We start from the raw sequence: 25,967 nt of genomic DNA on the forward strand, positions 1-25,967 counted from the left end.
TTCAGTCGCATTCAAAGTTGTTGATTCTTAAGGTCATTGCGCTAGTGTTAAATTTTTAATCTTCTAGGTTGTGCATTTGATTTCAAAACTATAAACTTAGAGTCCCAAGATGATTTTTTATTATTAATTTGCCATATGAGAATTACTGATTCTTCTTCATTTAAGTGTGAAAGGAATTCAAAATGAATTAAAATTCTTTAGATAACTGTATTTAGTTGTACATTTTCTGTTTCTTCTAAAATGTATATTTGGACAAAAAGCCAAAACTTTGTTTTTAATGTAAATTTAAGAATGTGGCTATGATTAACAGAAAATATTAATCTTTGCTTTCTTTTCTTTTGTTTCAAACAGAAAAGCCTCCTAATAAAAGCAGTATGAGGATAGTAGTGGATTCAGAGTCAAGGAAAAGAACCATTGGTTCTGGGGAGCCTGGAGTTCCTACAAAGAAGACTTGGTTTGATAAGTAAGCTGGCAGGGGAAATTGAGGAATTTTATTGTGCAGTGATTTTTTTTAGGATCATTGCAGTATTATTGTGGCACTAATAGTGGTCTCTTTCAAAGTAAAATTTCTTCTGTAGGGAGTCCCCAACTAAAGGATATAGTATCTGTTTTCTAAAAGTGTGTATGTTAGTCGTCTGGTACTTGGAAGGTAACTTGCTTACAGAAATGGTGTGGTGGTTAGCACATTGTTTTTCCTGTTTGTACCTACTACCCCCAAAAAACCCAACCCTTAACTTAGAGATGTTGTTGAATACTAGCTATTTAAGGGATAGTCATGAGCCTGCTATTAGGGAAGACATGGGAGGAGGCTTTAGCATGTGGGCGATTCCTGTAAAGAGTTAGAGAGAAGTCTTTGGTGGGGGCAGGGGAGATAGGATGGGCACCGAAGTTGTTGAGAAAAGGCTTCAGAGAAGCAGATAAAGAATCAGAATGTTACTGTATGTGTTTGGTGATTCATTTACAATTTAGCAAGTTTGAGGAAAGACTAGGATTACACTTTTAGAGCTTTAACATATGTTTATTAATGGATAATATATAGTTCTGGCTTTGCTTTTTAATTCTCTGATTTAAGGCAAGTATTATAATCTCCCTGGGCCACAGTTTTGCCCCCGTTTCTTCAAGTGTCAAGCGTATGGTCTGTTGTTCCCCACATTTTGTTTTAATTGGGAAGAGATCGAGACAGTGATCTCTTCCTTTTAATCAGTATTTGAAAATAGGAATTATTTTGATAAGCTAGCTTTTGCTGAAATGGTGCAAATGGTGAAATGGTTATATAGGCAGATTGACTGAAAGAGGGTAGACCTTTCCTGCTGAAAACTTTAACTAGGCGTAGAATAGAAGTGGGAAGGAACAAATGATCTGGAAGAACCCTTCTCACTCGGCTTCTGTGAAAGATATGAACACTGCTTATTTGGAAACTTCATTTTTTAAGGAAAATAGTGTAAATTTCCTTTATCAACTAGCAATTTCAGTTTTGAAAAGAAAATTGAACTTAAGTTGCAAAACTTTATTCCTTTGTACTTGATAAAGATCAGAATTTATAAATGAATGTATTAATTAACTTGATTTTTGTTACAGACCAAATTTTAATAGAACAAACAGCCCAGGCTTCCAGAAAAAGGTTCAGTTTGGAAATGAAAATACTAAACTTGAACTTAGAAAAGTTCCTCCAGAATTAAATAATATCAGCAAACTTAATGAGCATTTTAGTCGATTTGGAACCTTGGTTAACTTGCAGGTAAGAGCTACGAAGTGATTCTGTTGTCTTTGCTTAATTTAGAGAGAAAATCTTAATATATAGTAAAAAAGAAATACTTTTAGAAGAAAATATTATGGAAATTTTGGTAATATTCTAAATTTAGAAAATTGGATATGAAATGAAACTTTGTATTTTAGAAAAATGTGATTTTATTTTTTATTTTTTTGAAATGAACAGAGGAAAATTTATGCGTCGAACCTGGACTGGTCACTTATGATAATATACATGCTACAATTCCATTCTCTCCAATCATTCCACCTTCACCCTCTCCCACAGAGTCCCAAAGACTGTTCTAAATGCCTATGTCTCTTTTGCAGTCTCTTATACAGGGTTCAGGTTACCATTTTTCTAAATTCCATATATATGCGTTAATATACGGTATTGATGTTCTTCTTTCTGGCTTACTTCACTCTGTATAATTGGCTCCAATTTCATCCACCTCATTAAAACTGATTCAAATGCATTCTTTTTGATGGCTGAGAAATACTCCATTGTGTATATGTACCAAAGCTTTCTTATCCATTCATCTGCAGATGGACATCTAGGTTGCTTCCATGTCCTGGCTATTATAAACAGTGCTGCAATGAACATTGGAGTACATGTGTCTCTTTCAATTCTGGTTTCCTCGGTGTGTATGCCCAGGAGTGCGATCGCTGGATCATATGGCAGTTCTATTTCCAGTTTTCTGAGGAATCTCCACACTGTTCTCCATAGTGGCTGTACCAGTTTGCATTCCCACCAACAGTGCAAAATGTGATTTTAAATGACATATTTACTTTGAAAAGGCAGGAGGCTTGATTGATCATGTTACATACTTTTTACCTAAAAGAGGTTATCATAAAATTAACAGCAAAGTTAAATAGCCACGGTGGTAAAGTCTAATCTTACTGTAGTTTTCATTTCCTTAGTTTCACTTTAGCAAAATGGCTTTAGTCACATTTATTTTTGCTGCCTCTAAGGTGGGGCATATCTAACAGATACTTTGGGGGCCCAAATACCTAATTAGTTTAAACATTTACTTTTTCCTCTACTGCTTTTGAATGTCTTTTAAGATTAATATCTGTAATTTGTATTTGATTTCACCTAAAATTAGACCTTGGCTTAGGTATATATTTGTGAGATTATTCTGTATTGGGTGTATATTCTGTGATATGTTGAAAGTGTTGAAATAATGTTGGGCTTCTTTTCCAGTTTGTATGGCATCTTTTCAACTAAAATAATTATTTCCCATAATCTGATAAGAATAGATGTTAGAGAGTACAGCTTAAGTTGGTATTTTGGAAAATTTTGTGGTGTTGTCCTTTAAAAAATAATATTATTAAGTAATAGATGAGAAAATGCATGCTTAGGGTCAGTCAGTAGAGATTTCTGCAGATTTAAAGAAAATATTTTCAGCTCTCTGTCTCTTCTTTTCCTCATGTATCTGCATGATAGTAGTACATTATTGGTAACAGCTTACTGTGTGTTATTTTGGATTTTTTGTTTTGTATTTTTGTATGTATCTACCAATAAATTAGTATACAAGCTTAAAAATATACATGTATTTAAAAGTATGTGGGTCCTTGTTGTGGGTCCCTAGTATACATATTACCCTGTAGTAATTCAATGTTATCTGGGCTATCTCTAAATATCTTTTTATGGCAGTTCAGTTTGATCTATCGCATGTAGATCTAGACCTCGAAAAATTCTTTTCCTTACCCAGTTAACTACATTAGTAATATTAAATTTAAAGAAATTTAAAGCTGAGTATCTCACTATTATTTCAGTTTTTTTAATGTATGTTGTTTCAATTTGTGTTTCCTTAGTTACTATTGAGATTTTTATACCCATACAGGTCCTTTTGCTGTATCTGTATCCCATTTGCTTTATTATTTATAAAATATATATTTTGAAAAGTTAGTTTCAAAAACCCTATAGCTTTATCCTAATTGAACACCCCAACCATCACCCGCCCCGTGTACAATCCCCACCCCGCCATTTTATATGAATTAATTAATTCATACAAATTAATTAAAATTCGTTACTTTTATATGTTTAATTCCTAACAACTGCAGAGTGGGTATTGTTATCCAGGACCAGGTTGTTTGCTTCAGGGTCTGTGTGCTTAATCCCTATTTTGTATTGCTTTGCCTCACCAGTAGTTTATAGAACACATTTTGAAAGTGCTGGTATTATTGAACACTAAAAAGCCTTGGATCTGTCAATACTGCTTATTCATTGTATGGGTCTAAAGAATCGCATACTTTTTGTCTTAGTTTCCTTATGTGTAAAATATGATTGTTGCTATTGTTTTGTAGATTCCCCCCTCCCCCACCTAAGATTTTTGTTTGTGTGTTCTTGGAAATATTTTTGTGAGAATTAACCAGTTTGGAAAATTTTACAGATGGATTTTTCTATAATTTTTAGTTAGAGATCATTCCTTTTAAAATAGCTTACTGCCTTTTTTTGACTCTACATCACTCACTGACATAAGGATTATTTCCCATAGCGTTATATTGGGGGTAAGAAGTGAAACATTTTGAATGCTTGTATATAACCTTTGTGCAATGAGCATTCTCTTCTAAATGTTATTTAGAGGAGGCTGATTCCACTTGAGTGGTCCACAGTTACCGTTTCTTCTGGAGTGAAGGTAGACTGTGGTAATAATCTTGATATAAGGTAGTATAAAGATAGACTGTAACTTGGAAAGACCAGTATTTCATTTCCTGAGGTATTTTTCTATATAAAGCAACTGATTCATTTGCAAATTCACTGTGCTTAATATTTTAAATCTTAGGTTGCCTATAATGGGGATCCTGAAGGTGCCCTTATCCAATTTGCAACCTACGAAGAAGCAAAGAAAGCTATATCAAGTACAGAAGCAGTACTAAATAATCGCTTTATTAAAGTTTACTGGCACAGAGAAGGAAGCACCCAGCAGTTGCAAACTACTTCTCCAAAGGTAAGAGAGAAATTTGTGTGAAACTAAATGCTTTTCTTATGAAAGACATGCATTTGGCATAGTGTTTTTTAGAAGGAGAGGCATGCAGTCAGGTAGACTTGAGTTCAGATCCTGGCTCTACCATTGTTAACTGTATGTAGGTTTGAGCAAGTTACTTAACTTCTCTAACCTGCTGTTTCATTTTGTTATTACCTTCATCCCTAGTTTAGAAAGTCATAAGATGATACATATAAAATATAGAACCATCCCTTAAAGTGGGAGATACTCCAGTATGTAGTACCTGTTTGTGGTCTAGAAACTCATACTATGAGTTCATATTGGAAATCCTTCCTTCCCTCTCTTCCTTTTTTCTCTTTTTCTTTCTTTTAATCAGGAAGTCAATCAATATATAAAGTTTAATTGCTTGTAGAAGTGTACTATAGCAGTTTGTTTTTCTATTAAGCTTTCTTCTGCTAATTAAAGAGAGACAAAAGATACTGAAGGGTAGATTTTTATTTTTTTGTCTACTTTATAAATATTTATTTGTATCTGTAGACATGTATGGGGAACTTCTATGAAGGAAGGAATTTGGCAGGTGGTTAGGTTTTGATTATAAACTGCACTTTTAAAACTGTCCGCACGGGCAACTTGGTAACAGGATAACGAAGGTCACTTTCTGTGCTCGTGAACCAATCAGCTTGTTTAACATTTCTTCTTGTTCTGAGGTAATGCAGCCTTTGGTTCAGCAGCCCATTTTGCCTGTTGTGAAGCAGTCAGTCAAAGAGCGGTTGGGTCCAGTACCTTCGAGTACTATTGAACCAGCAGAAGCCCAGAGTGCCAGTTCAGACCTTCCTCAGGTAAATGAAAAGTCTCATTGTGCCTGTCACGTGACAGGTTCTCAGTCTATTCGTTTCCCTTGGTGATCTGAATTTTAGTTAATTGTATGTGTATGTATAAATGTGTGTGTGTGAGTATATATGTCTATATATGCTTATACAGAAATACAGTCTGTATGTATTTGAACAGCACCTGTAAAAATTTTTTTTACCATTACCATAACATTTTTACAGACTACTTTTCCTGTAGTATTTGAATCTTAAGTTCTTTTCTCTAGCTAATACTTATTTATGAGAAAGAGTTCTTTTTCACTTCATAGGGGAGACATTTTCTAGCAAAACTGCCTAAAAAGTAAAGTTCTGGTACATTAAATCTTATTTTTCCCGTCATCTTTTACTTCATTTGACTCCTTTTCCAGACATAATTATGCAGTAGACTGAACTGAAAGCTTTTGGGAAGGGAAGGCTTAAAGCTTCAAGTTACTTAATACAGCTCTCTCAGAACTTTGCATCACTTATTCCTGATTCTCAAGTTCTCTTCTCCATATGTCATTCCCTTCCCACTCCCTTCCAAACTCGAGTGGCAGTTTCTTGTTTCCACACCCTCAGTCTCTGAAACTTAACTTTCTTTTGTCTACAGATGTTTCAGCATTTGCTGTGTAAGATAGTTAGGATGTAGTATCCTACTTAGCTAATGGGCGCCACCTTATTAAAATAGTCTTCACATATTATTCCTGAAGAGTAAGACACTGAGATTTTATAAAAACACACAGAATATAAATTAGTAAATTATTAGGTACTAAAAAACAAACAAACAACCCTCCAATCCTGCTATCTCAAATCATCACCAAATACTGTGTATACTGGCCATAAAACAAACATACTATAGGAAAGAATGGTTTAAGCTCAAGAATCAGGCGCATTTTTAACTACTCTAATATTTAGAATGTACAAACTTTCTACTTGTCAACATAGGATTCCACGAATTTATGATTCTGTATCAGTGAAGGGGACTTTAGCAAACCACCTGCCTATGTGACAGGCACAGTAATTTTAAAATTATTTAAAAGCCTCTTTATATAACCATTTTCCATGATTGACTAATACTGTTTACTGTTTATTTTTCCAAACACATTTTCTGTCTCTGTCTTTGCAAATGGCCCAAGTTTTTGTTATTAATATCAGTGTACTTAGAGTCCAGGATATGTTAGTAGAATGAGAATGTTCAAAATCCCTACAGACTTATATATGTTTGGGGAAACACTGAATATGTCCATTTTAATTTTTTTAGAATGTAACTAAGTTATCTGTGAAGGACAGGTTGGGTTTTGTATCAAAGCCATCTGTTTCAGCAACTGAAAAGGTAAGAAGAATAGCATGATGTGTGTGTCTTGGCTTCATAAATGTTTTCAGGTGGCATCTTAATTTTTTAATTTTTTTCATAGTTCCAAACTCTTGCTTCTTAATAGTATCTGTATCTTTTATTCCTAACTTTTTGCTTTCCATTTGCTGAAAAAAAAAAAAAATTTGCCTACCTCTTTTTACTTTTTGCATCAGCATTTTAATACTTGCCGCTCACTGTATTTCCTTATGCTCCATTCTTTTTGTTTTTTCACTTACTATTTTTTCTTTAGATATATTGTACATTTTAATTTTAAACCTCTGATAACCTTATAGAAAGGGCCATGAATTAGGAACTTGACCTGAGTTTGAGCTCTGGCTCTTTACTTACTAACTGCATGACTTTGGGCAGTGCACTTAATCTTTCTAAACCCTTTTCCTCATCAGTAAGTGGTGATGGTTATATTTGTCTTTCTCGTGAGGTTTTATGAGGATTAAATAAAATATTATTTAAGAGTATTTTGTAAATTGGAAAGAATGGTATAAATAAGTTTTTTATGACAACAGCTATTGTATATAGTGTGACGATGCACTTAGTCATTTTTTTTCCAAATGAGGGGAGCAAATGCTGACTAAATTAAGAGCATTTTTGGACCTGTCTTATAGTTCTGTGTAGATACATTATTTTTTTGTTTAGGTGTGAGTGAATGGCCCTGATCTTTAGTCTTTTTTTGAGGTATGTGGAATCACAGAATGTTAGAATTAGATAATCTTTGTTATTTCTTTATCCTCACCTTAAAGGAAGGTAAGGTCCCGCAAACTTTATGGTTGACCTATACACTGTGAGTTACTGAGCTAAGACTGGAACCTGGATCTTCTATTTCTAGTCCCTGTCTCTTTCCATTATGAAGAGTACAGAGGAAATTGACATTATAGATAATTAGAATGTCTCATGAAATAGCTGACCTGCTCTCTTCGCTGGTTCTTCAGTATATTATTTCCATATTTACTGTATTAAACTTTGTCAGTTCTAGAAATTTGGATATGAATCTCATTCTGAATATCAGATTTTCCTCTTGGGTACCTCAGCATTACTTCAGGCATAAAATGCCTAAAATGATTCATTATTTCCTCTGTAAATTAATATCTTCTCCGAGCTACCCACCTCTGGAAGTGATGGCACCATTTTCAACATCCACTTGTGTTTATAGGTCTCTGCCACCTTCAGTTCCCTGACCTCTGGGCTGGCACCCCCTCTGATTTACACTGCCACCATCCTACCCTCAGACTTTCTCTAACTCCTTAGAGAAACTCACAGTAATATTCTCAGCTAAATGACTTTGCTGGATTAATAACTCATTGTACCTCAATTATTCTGGTTCTGTTACCTCTGCTTTAGGTCTTCCTTTCTACCCTAAATAAGCCCTTTTCTGCTCATGTCTCTTGCTATTTCCTGCCTCTTTTTTCTTCTTTTTGGTGGTGGTTTTTCTGGAGTGTATTTCCCTCTGCCTAACAATTCTAGTTCTAGGCATTCTTTTTAAAAAATGAAAATCTCTAACCTCTACTGTAAAACCTCCAGATTTTTCCATATATGCCCCCTGCCCCTGCCTGATTCTGTGTGGCTTAGTCTGTGCTACTAAATTTAGCAGTGTCTGAATATTTACTTTGATTATTTTTATCCTCTTTGATAATAAGTAACTAAGGAATAACACAACAATATAAGGATCGTTATCCTTAGTATAGTACTAAGCAATTCTGGAGAGGTCTACAGCCCTGATTATGTTTAGGATCTGTTATGTTAAGATTTGTACTCTGAAATTAAAGTGTACTAATTACAACTTTTGCAAACTTTTCTAGTATGTTTTCCTACTTGTTCTCATTATTTTTTAACATGTTTTGTATAGCGTTAGATAAAAAGTGTACAGATTTGGAATTGATAGTATAAATTTGCTAATATAGTTAGCATTAGTTTAATTTATGAAAAATCACTAATGGTAGTGGGCTATTTATGAAAGAGAATTACTCAGTAAAGATTGTAATGAATCTTCTAAGAAAAGCAATTATTTACCAGTATGTAACTTCCAGTCTTCAGTGAACCTGTTTACAGAACAGCATTTTTTTTTTGCTTATTCTTGGTTATTTCTGTTCCCTAGTCAGTAGGGATTTTTGTGTAATAATCCTTAGAGCTCAGTGATTGCAGAGAAGTCTTAGGGAAGAGTAGGAGAATGTTCATCAAATGTTATTTAAATTTTTTAAAAATTGAAGGCAGGCAAAAACTCAAACCTTGTATCTATACAGTAATCTCTGTCATTGTTAAGGCAAATAAGTGCACAAATATAAAATTTTATCCACTACCTCTTGTAATAGCCAGTAAACCCATCAGTGATTCTTTGTTATTCTAAGACTGCATGTGAGAGGGCTAAGAAAGAGGAAACTTAAAACCTGATTTTTGCTGCTAAATATTAAGATAACTGTAGTAGTTGTTAAGTAGGTATTATTTGAATAGAGTGATCAATGAAATGCTGCCTGAATGCCTCAGCTTACTATAGAGAGATTTATGAAGAATAACATTGGCATCTGCTTTAGAAACGTGAGAACTAGCTTATTGAGAGTGTGGCTTTGAGTCATCTTAACTATGTTTCTTTTGTGTTTGATTTTAACTTGGCACCAATTATTAAAAAATGATACTTGGATGACTTAATTTGTAATAACCTTCTTTTTCAGTAAGTCATTTTTACAAAATACTTTTTTTCCCCATTTTTATTCATGAGAAAAATCTGTTTTATTTTTTTTATAAGTACTAATAATAGTCATGGCTTATAATAATTTATATAGGAAATGAATAAGGAGGTGTTAATAGATTATAACCTCTATTTTATTGAAGAATTGGCTTTTATCTTGAAAGTAAGAGGTATTAGTGATGTATATATTTCAACAGCAAAGGATATGATACTTTTCAACTCATCTTACGAATTCAACAAAAGCTTTGATACCAGACCTGACAAGTGTATTACAAGAAAGGAAAATTGCAAGCCAATATCTCATGAACGTGAACACAAAAGTCCTAAATATGATGTTAGCAAATGTGCAGTGGTATTAGAAAGAATATATCTTGACCAGGTAGCATTTATTCCAGAAATGCAAGGTTGATTTAACATTTGAAAATCAGTTTATTTCACCGTATTAACAAAATAAAAGATTGAGGGAAGGAATGGGGTAGATACTGAAGGGAGGGGAACCGGACCCCATGCGATTATTTCAGTAGGAAAAAAAAACGTGATAAAATTATTTAGTCACTTTACGCATTTTGGAAATTAGTAATAGAAATTTCCTTAATTTTGACAAAGTATATCTGCAAAAACACAAAAAAACCGTACAGCTAACATTATTTGTTAATGGTGAAATATTGAATACATTGCCCCAAGGTCAGGGAGAACAAAGGATGTCCACTCTTGTCACTTTTTCCCAATAGTATAGGGCCTAACCATTATAATAAAGCAGTAAAATAAATGGCATAAATGTTGGAAAGGGAGAAACAGAACTATGTTTAGTCATAGATGATATGATTATATATGTAGAAAATCCAAAAGAATTCACAAACAACTTGAATTAATAAGTGAATGCAGTAAGGTCACTGGAAATAAAGTCAATATGTAAAAATAAGGCATATCTTTCTAAAATAGAGATGTGGTTGTCTAGAAAGGCTACTAGCCACTCCAGTACTCTTTGCCTAGAAAATTCCATGGATGGAGGAGCCTGGTAGGCTGCAGTCCGTGGGGTCGCTAAGGGTTGGACACGACTGAGCGCCTTCACTTTCACTTTTCACTTTCACACATTGGATAAGGAAATGGCAACCCACTCCAATGTTCTTGCCTGGAGAATCCCAGGGATGGGGGAGCCTGGTGGGCTTCCGTCTATGGGGTCACACAGAGTCGGACACGACTGAAGTGACTTAGCAGCAGCAGCAGCAGAAAGGCTACTATGTTTTGATTATATTCTTAGAACTGTAGCATCATCTTTTCTGTTGGGTTTGTTACTTCCCTTCACTGGTTTCGTTTTTAACAGATTTTCTTTTGTCACAAGTCTATCTTTAATCTTTTGAAAAATGCAAGTATTTTTTGTTATTCGAACACTTCCTATCTAAACTCTGAACCCAAATAGCTTCAGATAGTGAGCACCATTTGTAATCATATAGTTCACCGTTTGTAAGACATTTTCTTTTCACATTCTTACACCTCTGAAATTGGGCTGTATTTTATAGTTGTTGATGTTTATGGTTATAATTGGTAGCCTTTTCCTTTAGTAGGGTTATATTAAATGACCTGCTAGTCAGTGGTGTCTTAAACTCAGTGAAATACGTTAGCTCATGTTCTGTTTTTACAGAAGGAAGTTCCTGGACAAAACAAGAAAGTGATATAGAAATACAGAAATCTTCTTGTTGTCAGATGATTTTATTAACCCTGAAACAGTACACCTTAGTCTGATATCTGGTATTAATAACAGTACTTTGAAAGGGAGAATTCTCTACTCCTTGAAATTGGAGAAATGCTGAGTTAAATTATATGGATTTCTTTACTTCTGGCTTTCTCACAGCTCTTATGATAATATACTGTTTGAAAGGACAAAATAGTATTGTAATATTGTTTCCAAGTTTATTTGAATATAAAAATCTGTTTTGGGTCACACTTTTTCAACTGTTACAGAACCATCATGATGAAGACGGGTTATGAAACACTCCAACTTTTGCTTCAGCAGATCATCTTGTGTTTCTCCCTTTATACAGTGTTTGTCTCACCCTTAACATTTTCATACAGTTTGACAATGCATAGTGTGGTAAGGTAGCACGATAGAATAGTGACAAGTTAGACAGTGAACTAAATCCATGTCCATTTTGTATTTTACTGAATGCAACCATTTCATATTTGTTAGTGATACCTTGAGTGTTTTCATTACTGAAGAAAGTTATCAAATTTTGAACATATCAGCTACTGTAAAAATCCTTTATTTTTAAACATCAGTTGTGCTGTATGGAGGTAGTATAATTACAGTATTCTAGATTTTTTTTTTCCATTTTGAAGCTATGACATTCTTGAATACTTAGAATAATGATGAGTTGCTTAAGCTTTGTGATGTTCCCTAGTCTAATTTCATGATAAAATATTAGAAAGTCGTGTCCAGATTGCTACTTCTCTGTTATACCCGATGATTTACATTTTAGTAGTCAGAAAATAGGACTCGTTTTCTCATTGATACACTTCTACTTACATATTTCTTCTAACTTCTTTTAGGTCACGAACTTCTTTAGGTCATGACTTCAGAAGCTGTGTTTTTCCCTCTGGAAAGTTACACACTCTCACATGTGGTTTCATGTTTTGGTTTTATGACATTCATAGATCTCTTTGAAGGGGTCTCTAAACTCGTTCCCAAGAAACAGTAATCAACCACTATCTGGAACCTACAACTTTCTGTTTCTTTTGGAAGATAAAAAAGGCAGCCTGTACACTTTAATTTTCTTGAATTGACCTTTCTGAGGAAAAGATTGTTCACTCTGATCTACCATCACTTCATTTTAATTTAATGCAGAAGTGTTTGTCGAGTACTTGCTTTGTGTCTGGCACTGTTCTAGGCACTGAAGATACAGCAGTGAGCCATGTTAAAAAAAAATCCTTACCCTCATGGAATGAATCTTTGGGTTTATGAGGACATGAGACACTATCAGGTTGAACTTTCTTATTTAATGAGCAAAATGAGGTCCAAAAAGGTTCCTGAACTCACCCACGGTTTCATAATTAGTTGGTAGCAAGGTTTAGGTACTGGAAGAAGCACAAAGAAGAGAAAGACATGGTTTATGTTTCAGGGCTCTTATAGTAAGGACAGGGGAGAGATCGAGAGAGAAATATAAAGTATCATCAGGTCACTTTTACTAAATATTTTAATAGGAACCTAAGTAGAAGAAATAAATGATTAGGACTTTGCAGGGATCTTGAATGGTTGTGCTAAACCTGAGCTGAATTAAAGGGAATAAGGTCCCTTAAAGTAAAAGGAGTAATGCTAATGCTAGCAAAGAAACGGAGACGCCAAAGCAATAAGGTTATGTCAGAAATGTCAATTATAAATGATCATTTTAAATTATTTTCAGGACATAATTCCTCCTCTGCTGTGCTCTTGTGTACAGTTTATCTTTAGTCACTAGGAATACTAGTAATGTGTTCGGCAACTAATGTTTTATCACTGTTACAGTAATACCACCAGTGTTTATTGATTTGAAGTTTTTATGTTTGTTTTTTGCTTTTTTCCTGAAGGTATATGATATTACTTTAAAATTTTTTCACTGTGTAGCTTATCCCACACTCATACCCTTCCTTTCAAGATTCTAAATGTGACTTAGTTACTGTAACTACATAAGTACTTAGTTCAGTGTGCTAAATTTTGACAGGAGTGCTTTAAAGTTGAGTTTTGAAGGAAATAGGACTCAGGAGAGCATGACTACTTGATACATTTTTTGAGAAATTGAATTTGTATTGGTAGGTGTTGTCTACATCTACTGGCCTAACAAAAACGGTGTATAATCCAGCTGCTTTGAAGGCTGCACAAAAAACCTTACTTGTTTCCACTTCTGCAGTTGATAATAATGAAGCACAGAAAAAAAAGCAGGTACGTATAGTTAGTACTGTACAGTATTTGCATATAGGGAAGCTTTTTCTGCATGTATGTGTTTTTTCATAAAATAGAGATAAAGCTATATATGTTGGCCGTCACTGATTTTTTGTTTTCCATAGTATATTAGTAAATATTAATTTTCTTCTTGTAATGAAAGGCTCTCCTGGTTAATCTTTGAAACTTGCATACTGTTTAAGCTTTACAAAGGAAAATTTTGCATTTATTTTTGTTTCCAAGCTTCTCGACTATCTCATTTAGAGTACAGTTCTGTCTTTTTAAGTAATTGTGGGGTTTTTTGGAAAAGTAAGTTTTCTAATACTATTTTTGATCCCTTCTCTAGGAGGCACTGAAACTTCAGCAAGATGTAAGGAAAAGGAAACAAGAAATTTTAGAAAAGCACATTGAAACACAGAAGGTAAAATAATTAAAGTTAGATTTGTCAGAGGGAACAGTATCTGGCTAGGCTAAAAACAATATGCCTGACATAGCAAGTAAGAAGATAAACATGCTAATAGGGAGTAGAAGATGCCACAGTTTCGCTCTAGTTATGACATTGAATTAGGTGTCAGTTCTTAATTATGTCTGGTAATAAAAGTCATAACATTTCAAAATATTAAAAATACACAAACTTTTGAACATTTGGTTTAAAATTATGTCTTCAGAGCTCTGATTTAAATTTGTATATACTTGATAAAGAGACATCACAATGCTTTACATCAAAAACTGAAACCATCTTGACTCAGAGAATCTATAATACTATAGATTATAGTATTATATTATAATACTATAGAATCTATATTGTGTGGTGTCTTCTACTCCTTACCATGTTTATCTTATTTATCTTTGTCCAGCGTATTGTTCTTAGCCCAGCCAGTTACTGTTCCCTCTAACAAAAGAAAGAAGGTAATTAAATATTTCACTTTTCTAATATCTCATATGAAGGGAAGCCGTAAAACTTTTCCTGTGATCCTTTCTGGGTTGCAGACTGCTTTTGGAGTGTAAATACTTAGAATCAGTAATATCAACAGATGGATTAGAAAGTAAAATTATTGCTATTTCAAATTGATGACTTTTCAGGGATTAAATTAAAGCTTATAACCATAAGAAATTTATATTCTAAGAGACTTAAGCAGTATTCTTCACAGTGCAAACCAAGATTAAGACTTGAATTGAGATAGTGTCACCAGTCTGCTGTTCTGCTGTCTTGGTGATTGTAAGCCTTGTCATGAATACATAAGCTATAAGTAGTAATTTATTTTTATATTTACTTTGCTGTGTTTGCTTTCTAAGTAGTAGTAGAAATATGTCTTATATTTTTGTTTTTAAAAATTGGCCAGATGTTAATTTCAAAACTGGAGAAAAACAAAGGAATGAAGTCTGAAGATAAAGCAGAAATAATGAAAACTTTAGAGGTTTTGACTAAAAATATTACCAAGTTGAAAGATGAGGTCAAAGCTGCTTCTCCTGGACGCTGTCTTCCAAAAAGTATAAAAACTAAGACTCAGGTATTTCAGTTTGTGTTGTTATTCATACTGCATGTGCATGCAAAAAAAATTAAAACCCTGCATTAAGATTCATTCTTTAGTTAATATTCTTTGCTCAAAATTTGATCATTATATACTACCATTCTCCCCCTTCTCTATTAATTAATAAGTTAATACATACAAATAAGCAAACTTGATTTCATCTTTTGAATCCTGTACATTGTAGCTAGAAAGGCAATAATTAGAAGAATAGTAACGGGTAATCTTAAAAAAGTAACGAAAACAAAACAATATATGTGCTTGAATGCTTGACAGGAGTTTGAGCTTTATTTTGTAAGTAGTTGGTGGTATAAAATGTTAATGAACAGAAGTAACAATTTGAGTCACTGTACAGAATGAACTGATTGAATGGGAGAAAATTCAAGTAGATTAACCGATTAGACATAAGAAATTGAGCAAGTTAATTTCAGATGACAGTAAGTTATTTTTTAAAAACCCATAGAGTTACAAATACTTACACTTGGTGTGTGTGTGTGTATCTGTGTACATATATGTAATCATATTGATATTTCTGATTCTAATCTAACACCACAGGGTTCTTTGTTTCTTTCTCCTATGCTTATTTCCCTGTTCCCGTAATGACAACTTGTTCCCACTAACATCAATACAGTATACACTTGCACATTCAGATGGTTCCAGAATTGCTAACTAAATATAAAATTCAGAATTTGTTTGCATTTTTTACAAACTCACAATATACTCCATTAAGAGTATAGAATCACACTGTGGTATAGGATCATGTTTTTGCTTTTTTCCTTTTGTGTGGTTATTAATTTGATAATTAGATCTATTTCTATATGTATTCAATTCCCCTCCCCCTTATTCTTGTTGATTTAATCTTCTTGTATTTTTATTTTAAAAATGTATTTTATTTCATAATATATGAGGATCTTAGTGTATCTTTAATATAGAAGAATTAATTTCCAGACGATCTGAAGGTTACACAGTCTTAATTGATTTGAAGTTATTTCAAATAATCTTTAGCAATTGCACGGTAATAACCATGAAGGAGGCTCCATTGACATAATTCTCTCCTGTTTCACTCTCTTAATTTAATTACCCTAATTTTATTTTCTCAATAAATAAATAATTAACATGATTCAAAACTTATACAGTTAATATATAGAAAGCATTATATAGATGATCATTCCTGTTTGATCCCTGGCACTCTGTTCCCCACTCTTCCCTCCCTCTTGGAATGTGTGTGTATGTATGCTTTCTTACGTGAAAGGGTACTATACAGTCCTCATTTGCACCTTAGTTTTTTGTTTTCCTTTTCACAGTTATTTCCTGAAAATTCTTCCGTGTCAGTCCATAGAAATCTGACTCTGGCTTCCATATGGAAAATGAATTGTAGGGAAATCAGTGAAAGTAGGAACAAGTTAGGAAGCCTGTTGCATTAGTGTAGACCAGAGGTGATTGATGGCTTGAATTAGGATGGTAGGACTGGAGATAGAGAACAAATGTATAGATTAGATAGGAATACGTAAAAAGCATTCCTTATAAAAAATGTGTGTGTATATAAATACAGGATATTTTTGTCACCTGAATTACTAATCACTGTTTGCTAGATGCAGAAAGAGTTGCTTGACACAGAACTGGATTTATATAAGAAGATGCAAGCTGGAGAAGAAGTCACTGAACTTAGGAGAAAGTACACAGAATTACAGCTGGAGGTATGTTTTATCACAACCACACAGTATGCTGAAGATGAGCAGTTGTGGTCTTCAGTGTTTATTTGAAAAAAATTCTCATTCTGGTCCACAGTCTTTGTCAGTCTCTGGAAAACCTATTGGAAGTTGATATAAGAAAGAAGGAAGAGGTTAGCAAATTTTTTTAGAACTAATAGAAAAATCTCAGGATTTAATGAAAGGTGGCAACTGGTCTCTCAACTTCTAGTAAATTTTATTCCTTTTCTGTTTTTGTGTTTTTCCTGGAACCAAAATCTCTTAAAGTCTTTTCAGGTGTTCTTATGGAGCTGTTCTATGCATATATAGACATGTTACATTGAGTTACTCTAAGGATCAGAGTTTCTGTGGTAGAATTAACATCGAAGAACATGCTTACTTAAGTTTTGCCTATAGATGGTGCTGTGGGTGTTTTAAGAGAAAAAACTAGTTTCTTATAGTTTAGTTATATGATTATTTATATAAGAAAAAGTTAATAAAATAATAAAATTGAACTCTAAACACGATAATTTCTAAAGCAGAAAGATGTTTAAAAATCAGAATTACATTTTGATGTAAAGGGACATTTATGTCATTAGTGTAGTTAGTACTTGTCTGTATTTATCATTGTTGCCACAATTAAATTTTTTGTATCTTAGCTTATTGTTTCTGCTTAGTCTGAAAATAATGCTTTTTTCTAAATTTGTTAGCAATTTTATTTTCTTTTTCCAACATCAGTTCAGTTCAGTCGCTCAGTCGTCTCTGACTCTTTGTGACCCCATGAACTGCAGCATGCCAGGCCTGCCTGTCCATCACCATCTCCTGGAGTCCACCCAAACCCATGTCCATTGAGTCGGTGATGCCATCCAATCATCTCATCCTCTGTCCCCTTCTCCTTCTGCCCTCAATCTTTCCCAGCATCAGGATCTTTTCAAGTGAGTCAGCTCTTTACATCAAGTGGCCAAAGTATTAGAGTTTCAGCTTCAACATCAGTCCTTCCAATGAACACTGAGGACTGATCTCTTTTAGGATGGACTGGTTGGATCTCCTTGCAGCCCAAGGGACTCTCAAGAGTCTTCTCCAACACCACAGTTCAAAAGCATCATTTCTTCAGCGCTCAGCTTTCTTTATAGTCCAACTCTCACATCCATACATGACTACTGGAAAAACCATAGCCTTGACTAGACGGACCTTTGTTGGCAAAGTAATGTCTCTGTTTTTTAATATGCTATCTAGGTTGGTCATAACTTTCCTTCCAAGGAGTAAGCGTCTTTTAATTTCATGGCTGCAGTAACCATCTGCAGTGATTTTGGACCCCAAGAAAATAAAGTCTGACACTGTTTCCACTGTTTCCCCATCTATTTGCCAAGAAGTGATGGCACTGGATGCCATGATCTTAGTTTTCTGAATGTTGGGCTTCAATCCAACTTTTTCACTCTCTTTCGCTTTCATCAAGAGGCTCTTTAGTTCTTCACTTTCTGCATAGTACAAATCTAATTGAGTATTGGTATCCGGGTGTTAAAGAGTTTAACATTCAGCGGTCACTGTTCTTATCTCAAGACCCTATATTGTCTGTCATAGGAAGCCATAGGTTGGAGCCCTAAACCTGCATATATTTTACTTCTCTGGAAAATTGATATGGTTGTCTGTGTGTCCTGTCTAAGATAACAAGTTTTGAAAAACATAGATTTCTTTTATGTTAATGTAGAAATTGTGTTTTTACCGTTCTGGAGATTTCATGCTTGTCTTGGTGTTACTTTAAAAAAATTTATCATTTAAAAAATTTTGGCCTATAATTTTAGTTAATTACTAATATTCTTTATATCATTAGTTCATGTTTTTGTTGTTTATCATAATATAGCTAAGCTGAATGACATCTTCTGTTTTTCATTTATGATGGCCGAACTTTAGAACTAATATTAGTATGTGCAGTAATGCAGTATTTGCCAGAGTGTATTCATTCACCACACCAGTGCCATATTTTGTTAATAGGTATTAGTGATAAAAGCTACTGAGGCCCAATAAGTTTGAATGGGATTATGGTAAACATGGTTTTTTGTTTATGGTTTTCTAGATTTGTTTATCTCCCAAAGTACGTATTTAAATACTCAATAATGCTCAGACTCACTTGTCCATGGACCCCCTTTTTAAGGAGCATTTTGAGACATTAAAGTTCCCAAGAGGATATTTTTGTATGTGCTGTGCTATTATTAACTTTAATCCTTGACCTTTGAAGTTTATTATTTGGATTTTAGATGATTAAATTAGCTAATATTAAAATTAACTGTCTTGATATGAATAAAATATTCATACTTGCAGAGATTTTGACAGTGGTGGCTACTTGACAGTTCCACTTGGATGTCTCACATCCGCAGACTCAACATGTTAAAAGATGTGCTTATTTTGTCCCTAAACTCATCGACACTATTGCTCAAACCAGAAATCTGGAAATCTTCATTGATTTCTCCCTTTCCTTCAGTATTCATATACATTTAATTACCAAGTATTATACATATTACTCTCTAATATATCTTAAATATGTTTATTTTACTTCTTTTTACCTCCATTGCCACCACTGTAGACCAAGCTTCTGTCTTCAGTTGTTGGGGATATTGTAGTGGCCTGACTGATTTCCTTCTCTTCTCTTTTTCTGTTTATCAGAATAACATCTTAAAACACTGATTTGATTATAGCACTTTACTTCTGACCTTTAGATGTTTTCATTGATTTTTGTGGCTCTTGGATGAAATCAAAATCTTTAACTTTGTCCTTAAGTTGTTCATGATCTGGCTCTGCCTCTCTAGCCTCAATCTCTCCATCCTGTATGGTCCAGCCATACTGGATTTTACTCCTTAGAAGTACCATGTTCCTTTCAGCCTTGGTTCCTTTTTCATGCTGTATCCCTCACCCCTCATCCTTGCCTTGCTTTGCTTATTCTTTGTACCTTCTTTGGTTCGTTGAACAAACACTAAATTTCTGTGGTTTGCCAGCTGCTATTGTAGGTGCTGGGAATAAAGTAGAGAATAGGACAGGGAAAATATTCCTCATGGAACTTTTGTTCTAGTAGTTTATTCATAGCAAACTGGGCATTCCAGGTGGTGCTACTGGTAAAGAATCGTGGGTTCTCAGTCATGGGTTGGGAAGATCCCCTGGAGTAGAAATGGCAACCCGCTCCAGTATTCTTGCCTGGGAATCCATGGACAGTGGAGGCTGGTGGACTACAGTCCATGGGATAACAAAGAGTGAGACACGACTGAGCATACACCCACACACACATACCCCTTCATTGCAGATCTTTAATAGTTTATTCATATCTTTAAGTAGAGCATTTCCTCATTTTGGGGGTCACTTCTCATTAATATAATAAATAACTTAGTTGCTTAATTTCTCTACCCGTCTAGGATTTGAGTTTTATGAGGGTAAAGACTAGCCCACAGGAGGAGCTCATTAAATATTTGTGGAATGTAGAAATGATGTGGTAATCATGTAGGGTGATACAGTGGGGTATAAGTTACTGTACTACATTGGTTGTATAATGGTGTTAGTGATCAAACTAATGAATTTGAAATAACTGTATCTACTGAAGTCAGCAGGCAGACAAATAGAAATTCATAACTGGGAAAAATGCACTTATATATATAGGTATTTTATATCTCTGTGTTTAACTTCTGAAGTAATATTCAGCACTGCATTATTTGAAACTCAAGAATGGCTGGCCTTTTTGTGATACAGTTTGATGTCTTGGAGAGTAAGAACTTAGTAGAAAAGGTGTATTTAATAATTTCAGAACATTGCTTAAATTAATGTTATTTTGTTTTCTAAATTCATTAGCTAAATTTCCTTTCACTTTAAAGACTAAAACTCTAGCTTGAATTATTAAATGCTTCTGTAGGGCATTTGAATATGATATTCAGTTGTATGACTGATGTCAGATTGTGTGACTCATCTGAGTAGAACACTTGGCTTGTGTTCGTAATGGTGATGTTTAACCTGTTTGTCTAATCCCTTCTAGGCTGCAAAGCGAGGGATTCTTTCATCTGGTCGTGGTAGAGGAGTTCATTCAAGAGGTCGAGGTGCAGCTCACGGCCGAGGCAGGGGTCGAGGCCGAGGTCGAGGTGTGCCTGGTCATGCTGTGGTGGATCACCGTCCCAGGGCATTGGAGATTTCTGCATTTACAGAGAGTGATAGAGAAGATCTTCTTCCTCACTTTGCGGTACTTTCTTATTGTCCAATGAAACAAATACTGATACATTGTTGGGGATAATGGATGTTAAAGGAGAAAATATGAAAATGAATAATTTAAACCCATTAATCTCACCAAAGTGTTTGATTAATCTATAATAATCTTTTAATTATTTAAGAAACAAATTGTAGGAGTTTTTTGTTTAATCATTGTCTGAAAGAAATGTTACTTTTCTTACACTTAGTCGGCCTTCAGATATTATGACAGGAATGATTTAAACTTATTGATTCAGAGAGGGAAGTCCTAGAGTTTAGTTTCATTTGATATATACTTTTAGGGAAAATTGAGCATATTGCTTGGGCCATTCAGATTTTTAAAAATTAAGGTGGAATTTTATTCATTAGTACTCTATTCTTGATCTAGCTAACCTAGAAATGAAACGACAAAGTTTTGGAATATGATCTTGAAGTTGCCTTAGTTGATATTAGGGTATAATTAGAGTCAGTCTAATGGTAATAGAGTGATGTATGAGGAAGGAGAATAAGAGTCTAATCCCTGCTAATCCATTATTTTGGATATCCTGGAATCTGTTGGGCTCATGTGCAGAATGGAGATTATGTCTGCCTTAAAGGCCTTTTTAACTTACACGTTGTGATTCTTAGTGTTATCACAAAGGTTAGTTACTAAGCATCAGTCTTGCCTGCAGCATTAGAGTAATTGCTCTAGATAAAGCATATAAAGTAAATAACCAGTTCTTTACCCTAGAGGATTTTACATATAATGGTTTAACACAAGCCAGTTAAAGAAAACTACAAACAATTTATAATCAAGTTAAATTTATTAAAAACTATAACTGCTTCAGTAGCTTAGAGAACTTTTTTTCACACAGGCATATGATGGTAAATGAACAGTAAAGTTTCATGAGGTAGTAAAACTGGAACTTGGGTCTTGAAGGATAGGTAAGCTTGTAGATAGGTACACAGGTGGTTGAACCTTTTGAATGTTCAGATTTAAATGTTTCACAGTTATATTCGAGGCCGTTAACTGTAGTTACAGATGTGAAACTATAGTTTTTTAGGACATCAAGAGGTATTGAAGAAATGGTGTATGTTTAAGAAATAGCTAAGATGATTAATATTTAACGGTGATAGATCTGGAGTACTTTATGCTTTATGATGCTTTATGACTTTAAAGGGAGGCAAAAAGGAATCAGAAAGTTTTCTAGCTCGGAGATACTGTAGCCCAGTACTTACCTACTATACACCCTGTTTCTGTACCTTCCCAAGGGGAAGAAGATCCAGATAAACTTAAGTGTATTACATATAGTTATATAGCTAATCAGGAAATTACTAAAGAATATGCTAAAATAATTCAGGCAGACAAGGTGAGTTTAAGAATGTGTTTTGGTAAGACCAAAACGGTTTTGGTTTTAGAAACATTAAAGTGAAAGACAGTGAAAGAAAGTGAAAGTCACTCAGTCATGTTGGACTCTTTGCGACCCCATGGACTATACATAGTCCATGGAATTCTTCAGACCAGAATACTGAAGTGGGTAGCCTTTCCCTTCTTCAGGGGATCTTCCCAACCCAGGGATAGAACCCAGGTCTCCCACATTGCAGGCGGATTCTTTACCAGCTGAGACACAAGGGAAGCCCCAGAATACTGGAATGGGTAGCCTCTCCCTTCTTCGAGGGGATCTTCCTGACCCAGGGATTAAACTGGGGTTTCCTGCATTACAGGCAGGTTCTTTACCAACTGAGCTATGAGGGAAGCTTAGAAAAGCTTAGAAACATTCAGAGCCTCTAAATGGATATTTATTCTTGCATGAGTTTGGAGATTCTAATTCTACTCAGTTAGTAGTGGTAATGCACATTTAAAAATTGTCAGTCTTTAAATAAGATAACTTCTCCATCTCAACCTGTGATTTGAACATGACAGGTATCAGAGAAAACCTATAGTACTAAACATTGTTACAAATTGTGATTAATGAAATGCTTTCTTTAATTTATGCGCTGGAACTAGTATAGTAATAAAACGCTACAGCTAAAACTTATAGAGCACTTATTTTGTGGCTGGTTTTATTCTGAATGCTTTATATAACTCACCATATTATGAGTTATTTTGACACCTCTCTGAGGTAGGTACCTTTATTGTGTTTATTGTAGAGATTGGGAAAATGAAACATGAAGAGATTAAGGAACTTGTTCAAGTATCCACAGCTAACACTAACAGAGCTGGGATCTGACTGATTCTGTGGTCCATTTTCTTTACTGTGCCCTAGAGAATTTTTCTTTGTGTAGTGTGTGCATTTAATGAGATTGTGGTTTTAATTTTATTTGAGGGTAAGAAAGAAGGACAATATAGTAATGATATGTAAGGGATTGAAGTTTTACGTGTGAAGGTGCTGTTTTCTGCTATTTGCAGAAAGATCTTACTGTACATGGAAAAAATAAAATCCAGCACACCCAAAGCAAGCATAAGTTAATATGCTTAGCTTGTAAATGTCCTCAAAGAATGTGTTCTAGAGGAGTGTAGAGTAAGAGTAAACAGCAGTCAGATAAACTTTTGAATTGAAAGACCTGGACTCTCATCCTGGTAATTAACTTAGTTACTTTGGAAAAATTACTTAAATTCTCTGAATCTTCTTCCCCTGCCCCCCAGCTTTAAATTAGGAATCAAAAAAACTCAAAGAATATTCTGAGGATAATGAACTGCTTTAGAAAGGATTTAGAATTTTCTGGAATTAGAATAATGAACATAAAAGAAATGGCAATAAGGAAACTTAGTCTTTGACCAATGTTTCCATTATTTAAAGAGCAATTTGATTGAAGGGATGGATATAAGTATACTTACAGCTGATTGATTTTGTTGTATAGTAGGAACTAATAGAACATTGTAAAGCAACTATACTCCAATAAAAATTTAAAAAATAAGGAATAGTTCAGTCAAGTTTCCCTAATTCTAGAAAGTATAAAATTATAAAATAATATTTGAAAATAAGACCACCTTTTATCTTACAATATCAAGTACTAAAATGAATTATTCATAGTTTTTTTCTTATCACCCTGAATTGTTATGTATTCTGGGTTATATTTGTTGGCATTTTAATATTTTAAAGCCATTAGGATTTTGGATGTTTCAAAATATTTATTTGGAGGAAATACTTTTTTTTAATTTAAAGCAATATGGTGAAATTGAAGATTGTCAGATTGATGACTCTTCACTTCATGCAGTAATTACATTCAAGACACGAGCAGAAGCTGAAGCAGTAAGTATTACAAATAATCTAATTTATTGAAGTTCAGATTTAAATGTTTTACAAATATTACAATTAAGTTTTAATATAAGTGGTTTTTGTTTTTTTTTTTACTTAATAACTGCAGTTTGACAAGACATAGAACATATGAAGTGGAATTCATGGCCACAAAGAATGTCCTAAAGCAGTTAGGCAGTTTTAATATATAACATGGAATTGTTAGAATAGCTAGTCACCAAGTTGAATATCAAGTTGTACTGTCTTGAGACATCAGGAATTCTTCCATTCTTTTTAGCACCAGTAGGGCCCCTTCACTTTCTCCCTTTCTCGGCTGGCCCAAAACAAGTCTGCTTTGGCAGAAGGAGTGGTGAACCATAAGGTAGAAGCAGAAATAATAATCCTGATGGCTGCTCTTCTTAATCATCCCTCATCTGCTGCTTTCTAAACTCAGTTAGCTGAACCCTACAGTGTCCCTCGCTCAACATATCTTCGTCGAGGCCTCAACAGCTTTTTACCAAGACATGAATATATAGTGCTAGCCTTTAGAGTCCTTTCAGTGTAGTTGTCTTCAAATGTGTATCTTGAATTATCTTTCAAAAAAATGACTAGACGTATGTGGAACCTTGTCTTTCTTCTGTATTTAAAAGATTAAAAAAAGAAAAATGAGTACGAGGTGTAGGGGTTTCATAGTAATGTTTTTAACGCTGTGTATTCTTTGTTCAGGATCGTAGAGAAATAGATGTACCCTTTTGATTTGGGAAAAGTGCATTAGGCATTCCAAACAGTTAACCTAATATGAATGGGGAATGGAAGAGTAGGATGGTTTTCAAAAGTTTTGAGATGATTGCAGTCTAAATAAGTTTTTAAAATCTTCTAAATTGATTTACCCTCGTCTAGTAAATATCCCCTGGCAGTGCATTGCTGGGGATTTCCCTGGTAGGAGTTGTTCTTGGGGCATTGTAGTCTATAATATGAAGACTATGTGTCTGAGAGGTCTCAGAGAAGTGTGAACTGGGCCCTGGAATAATGTAGTTTCAGAATTAGATTGGTGGGTAGTGGATAGTTTTATAGGAATTTCTCATCCTAGAGTTTTGTTAAGTTTTAAGAAATCTTTTAATTAAAGGTCTTTTGTGAAAACAAAAGCTAATTTATAATTGATTAAAGTTTAAAACTTTCTTATAAGTTTGTATGTATATGTGTTATATTGAAAAAGAGTTTTGATCTAGTTTTCTCTCAGAGGTATTGTAGAGTATAAGTTAAGAATGAGCTTCCTTTAAATGATGCCTTCAGTGACAATTTTCAAGGTAATGTTGAATAGGTAGATTGAGTACCATCTTTTATGTTCTATTTGTTTTCTGGAAAGTAGTCTTGTTATTACACAATGGTAGTTACATTCAGATGGTTATAGTATTTACCAAATTTGTGAATGTAGTAACTACTTAAAAAATGTGTATTGTTACTTCTCCCTGTTTATTTATATGACTGAGGGGGAAAAAAAAACTTTCTGCCTCTTAAATAATTTTTGGATGATTTGCTTTTAATAGGTAAGATCTATTGACATATACCATCCTTCTTGGGTTTTGCTTTTTCTCTCTGAGGTGTAAACTTTTTTAATATATATTTTTATACTGTGTATATATTTTCCAAGCAAATAGCAGTCAGTTTAAAGACTAGGGATTAATGTGTAAAGAGAAATTTTAACAATAAATTAATTATGTGAAGATTGAATAAGTGACAGAACAGCTTTGGTTAACTTGGATCTGATGTGAGTTAGGTTGAGCAATTTAAAAATTAGTGTGTT

General features: G+C 34.0%; 1 protein-coding gene across 17 annotated transcripts in view; it reads left to right on the top strand.

The window, feature by feature from the left end:
• RBM26 (RNA binding motif protein 26) overlaps positions 1-25,967 on the top strand; it is an 87,892-nt gene that overhangs the window by 43,607 nt on the left and 18,318 nt on the right. For 11 of the 17 annotated variants that reach the window (XM_055426539.2, XM_088842666.1, XM_088842656.1 and 8 more), the window contains exons 10-20: positions 352-463; positions 1,579-1,738; positions 4,536-4,700; positions 5,405-5,536; positions 6,807-6,878; positions 13,385-13,510; positions 13,857-13,931; positions 14,854-15,021; positions 16,632-16,736; positions 20,740-20,940; positions 24,092-24,178. In XM_055426539.2, the coding sequence (XP_055282514.1) occupies positions 352-463; positions 1,579-1,738; positions 4,536-4,700; positions 5,405-5,536; positions 6,807-6,878; positions 13,385-13,510; positions 13,857-13,931; positions 14,854-15,021; positions 16,632-16,736; positions 20,740-20,940; positions 24,092-24,178 (1,403 nt within the window). The remainder of the gene's footprint in view (positions 1-351; positions 464-1,578; positions 1,739-4,535; positions 4,701-5,404; positions 5,537-6,806; positions 6,879-13,384; positions 13,511-13,856; positions 13,932-14,853; positions 15,022-16,631; positions 16,737-20,739; positions 20,941-24,091; positions 24,179-25,967) is intronic. The other 6 variants (XM_088842662.1, XM_088842663.1, XM_088842664.1 and 3 more) reach the window with 3 other exon arrangements.

Source organism: Moschus berezovskii, chromosome 13, assembly GCF_049115385.1.
Source record: "Moschus berezovskii isolate FMDL1 chromosome 13, NW_MosBer_1.0, whole genome shotgun sequence".
NCBI classification, from domain to species: domain Eukaryota; kingdom Metazoa; phylum Chordata; class Mammalia; order Artiodactyla; family Moschidae; genus Moschus; species Moschus berezovskii.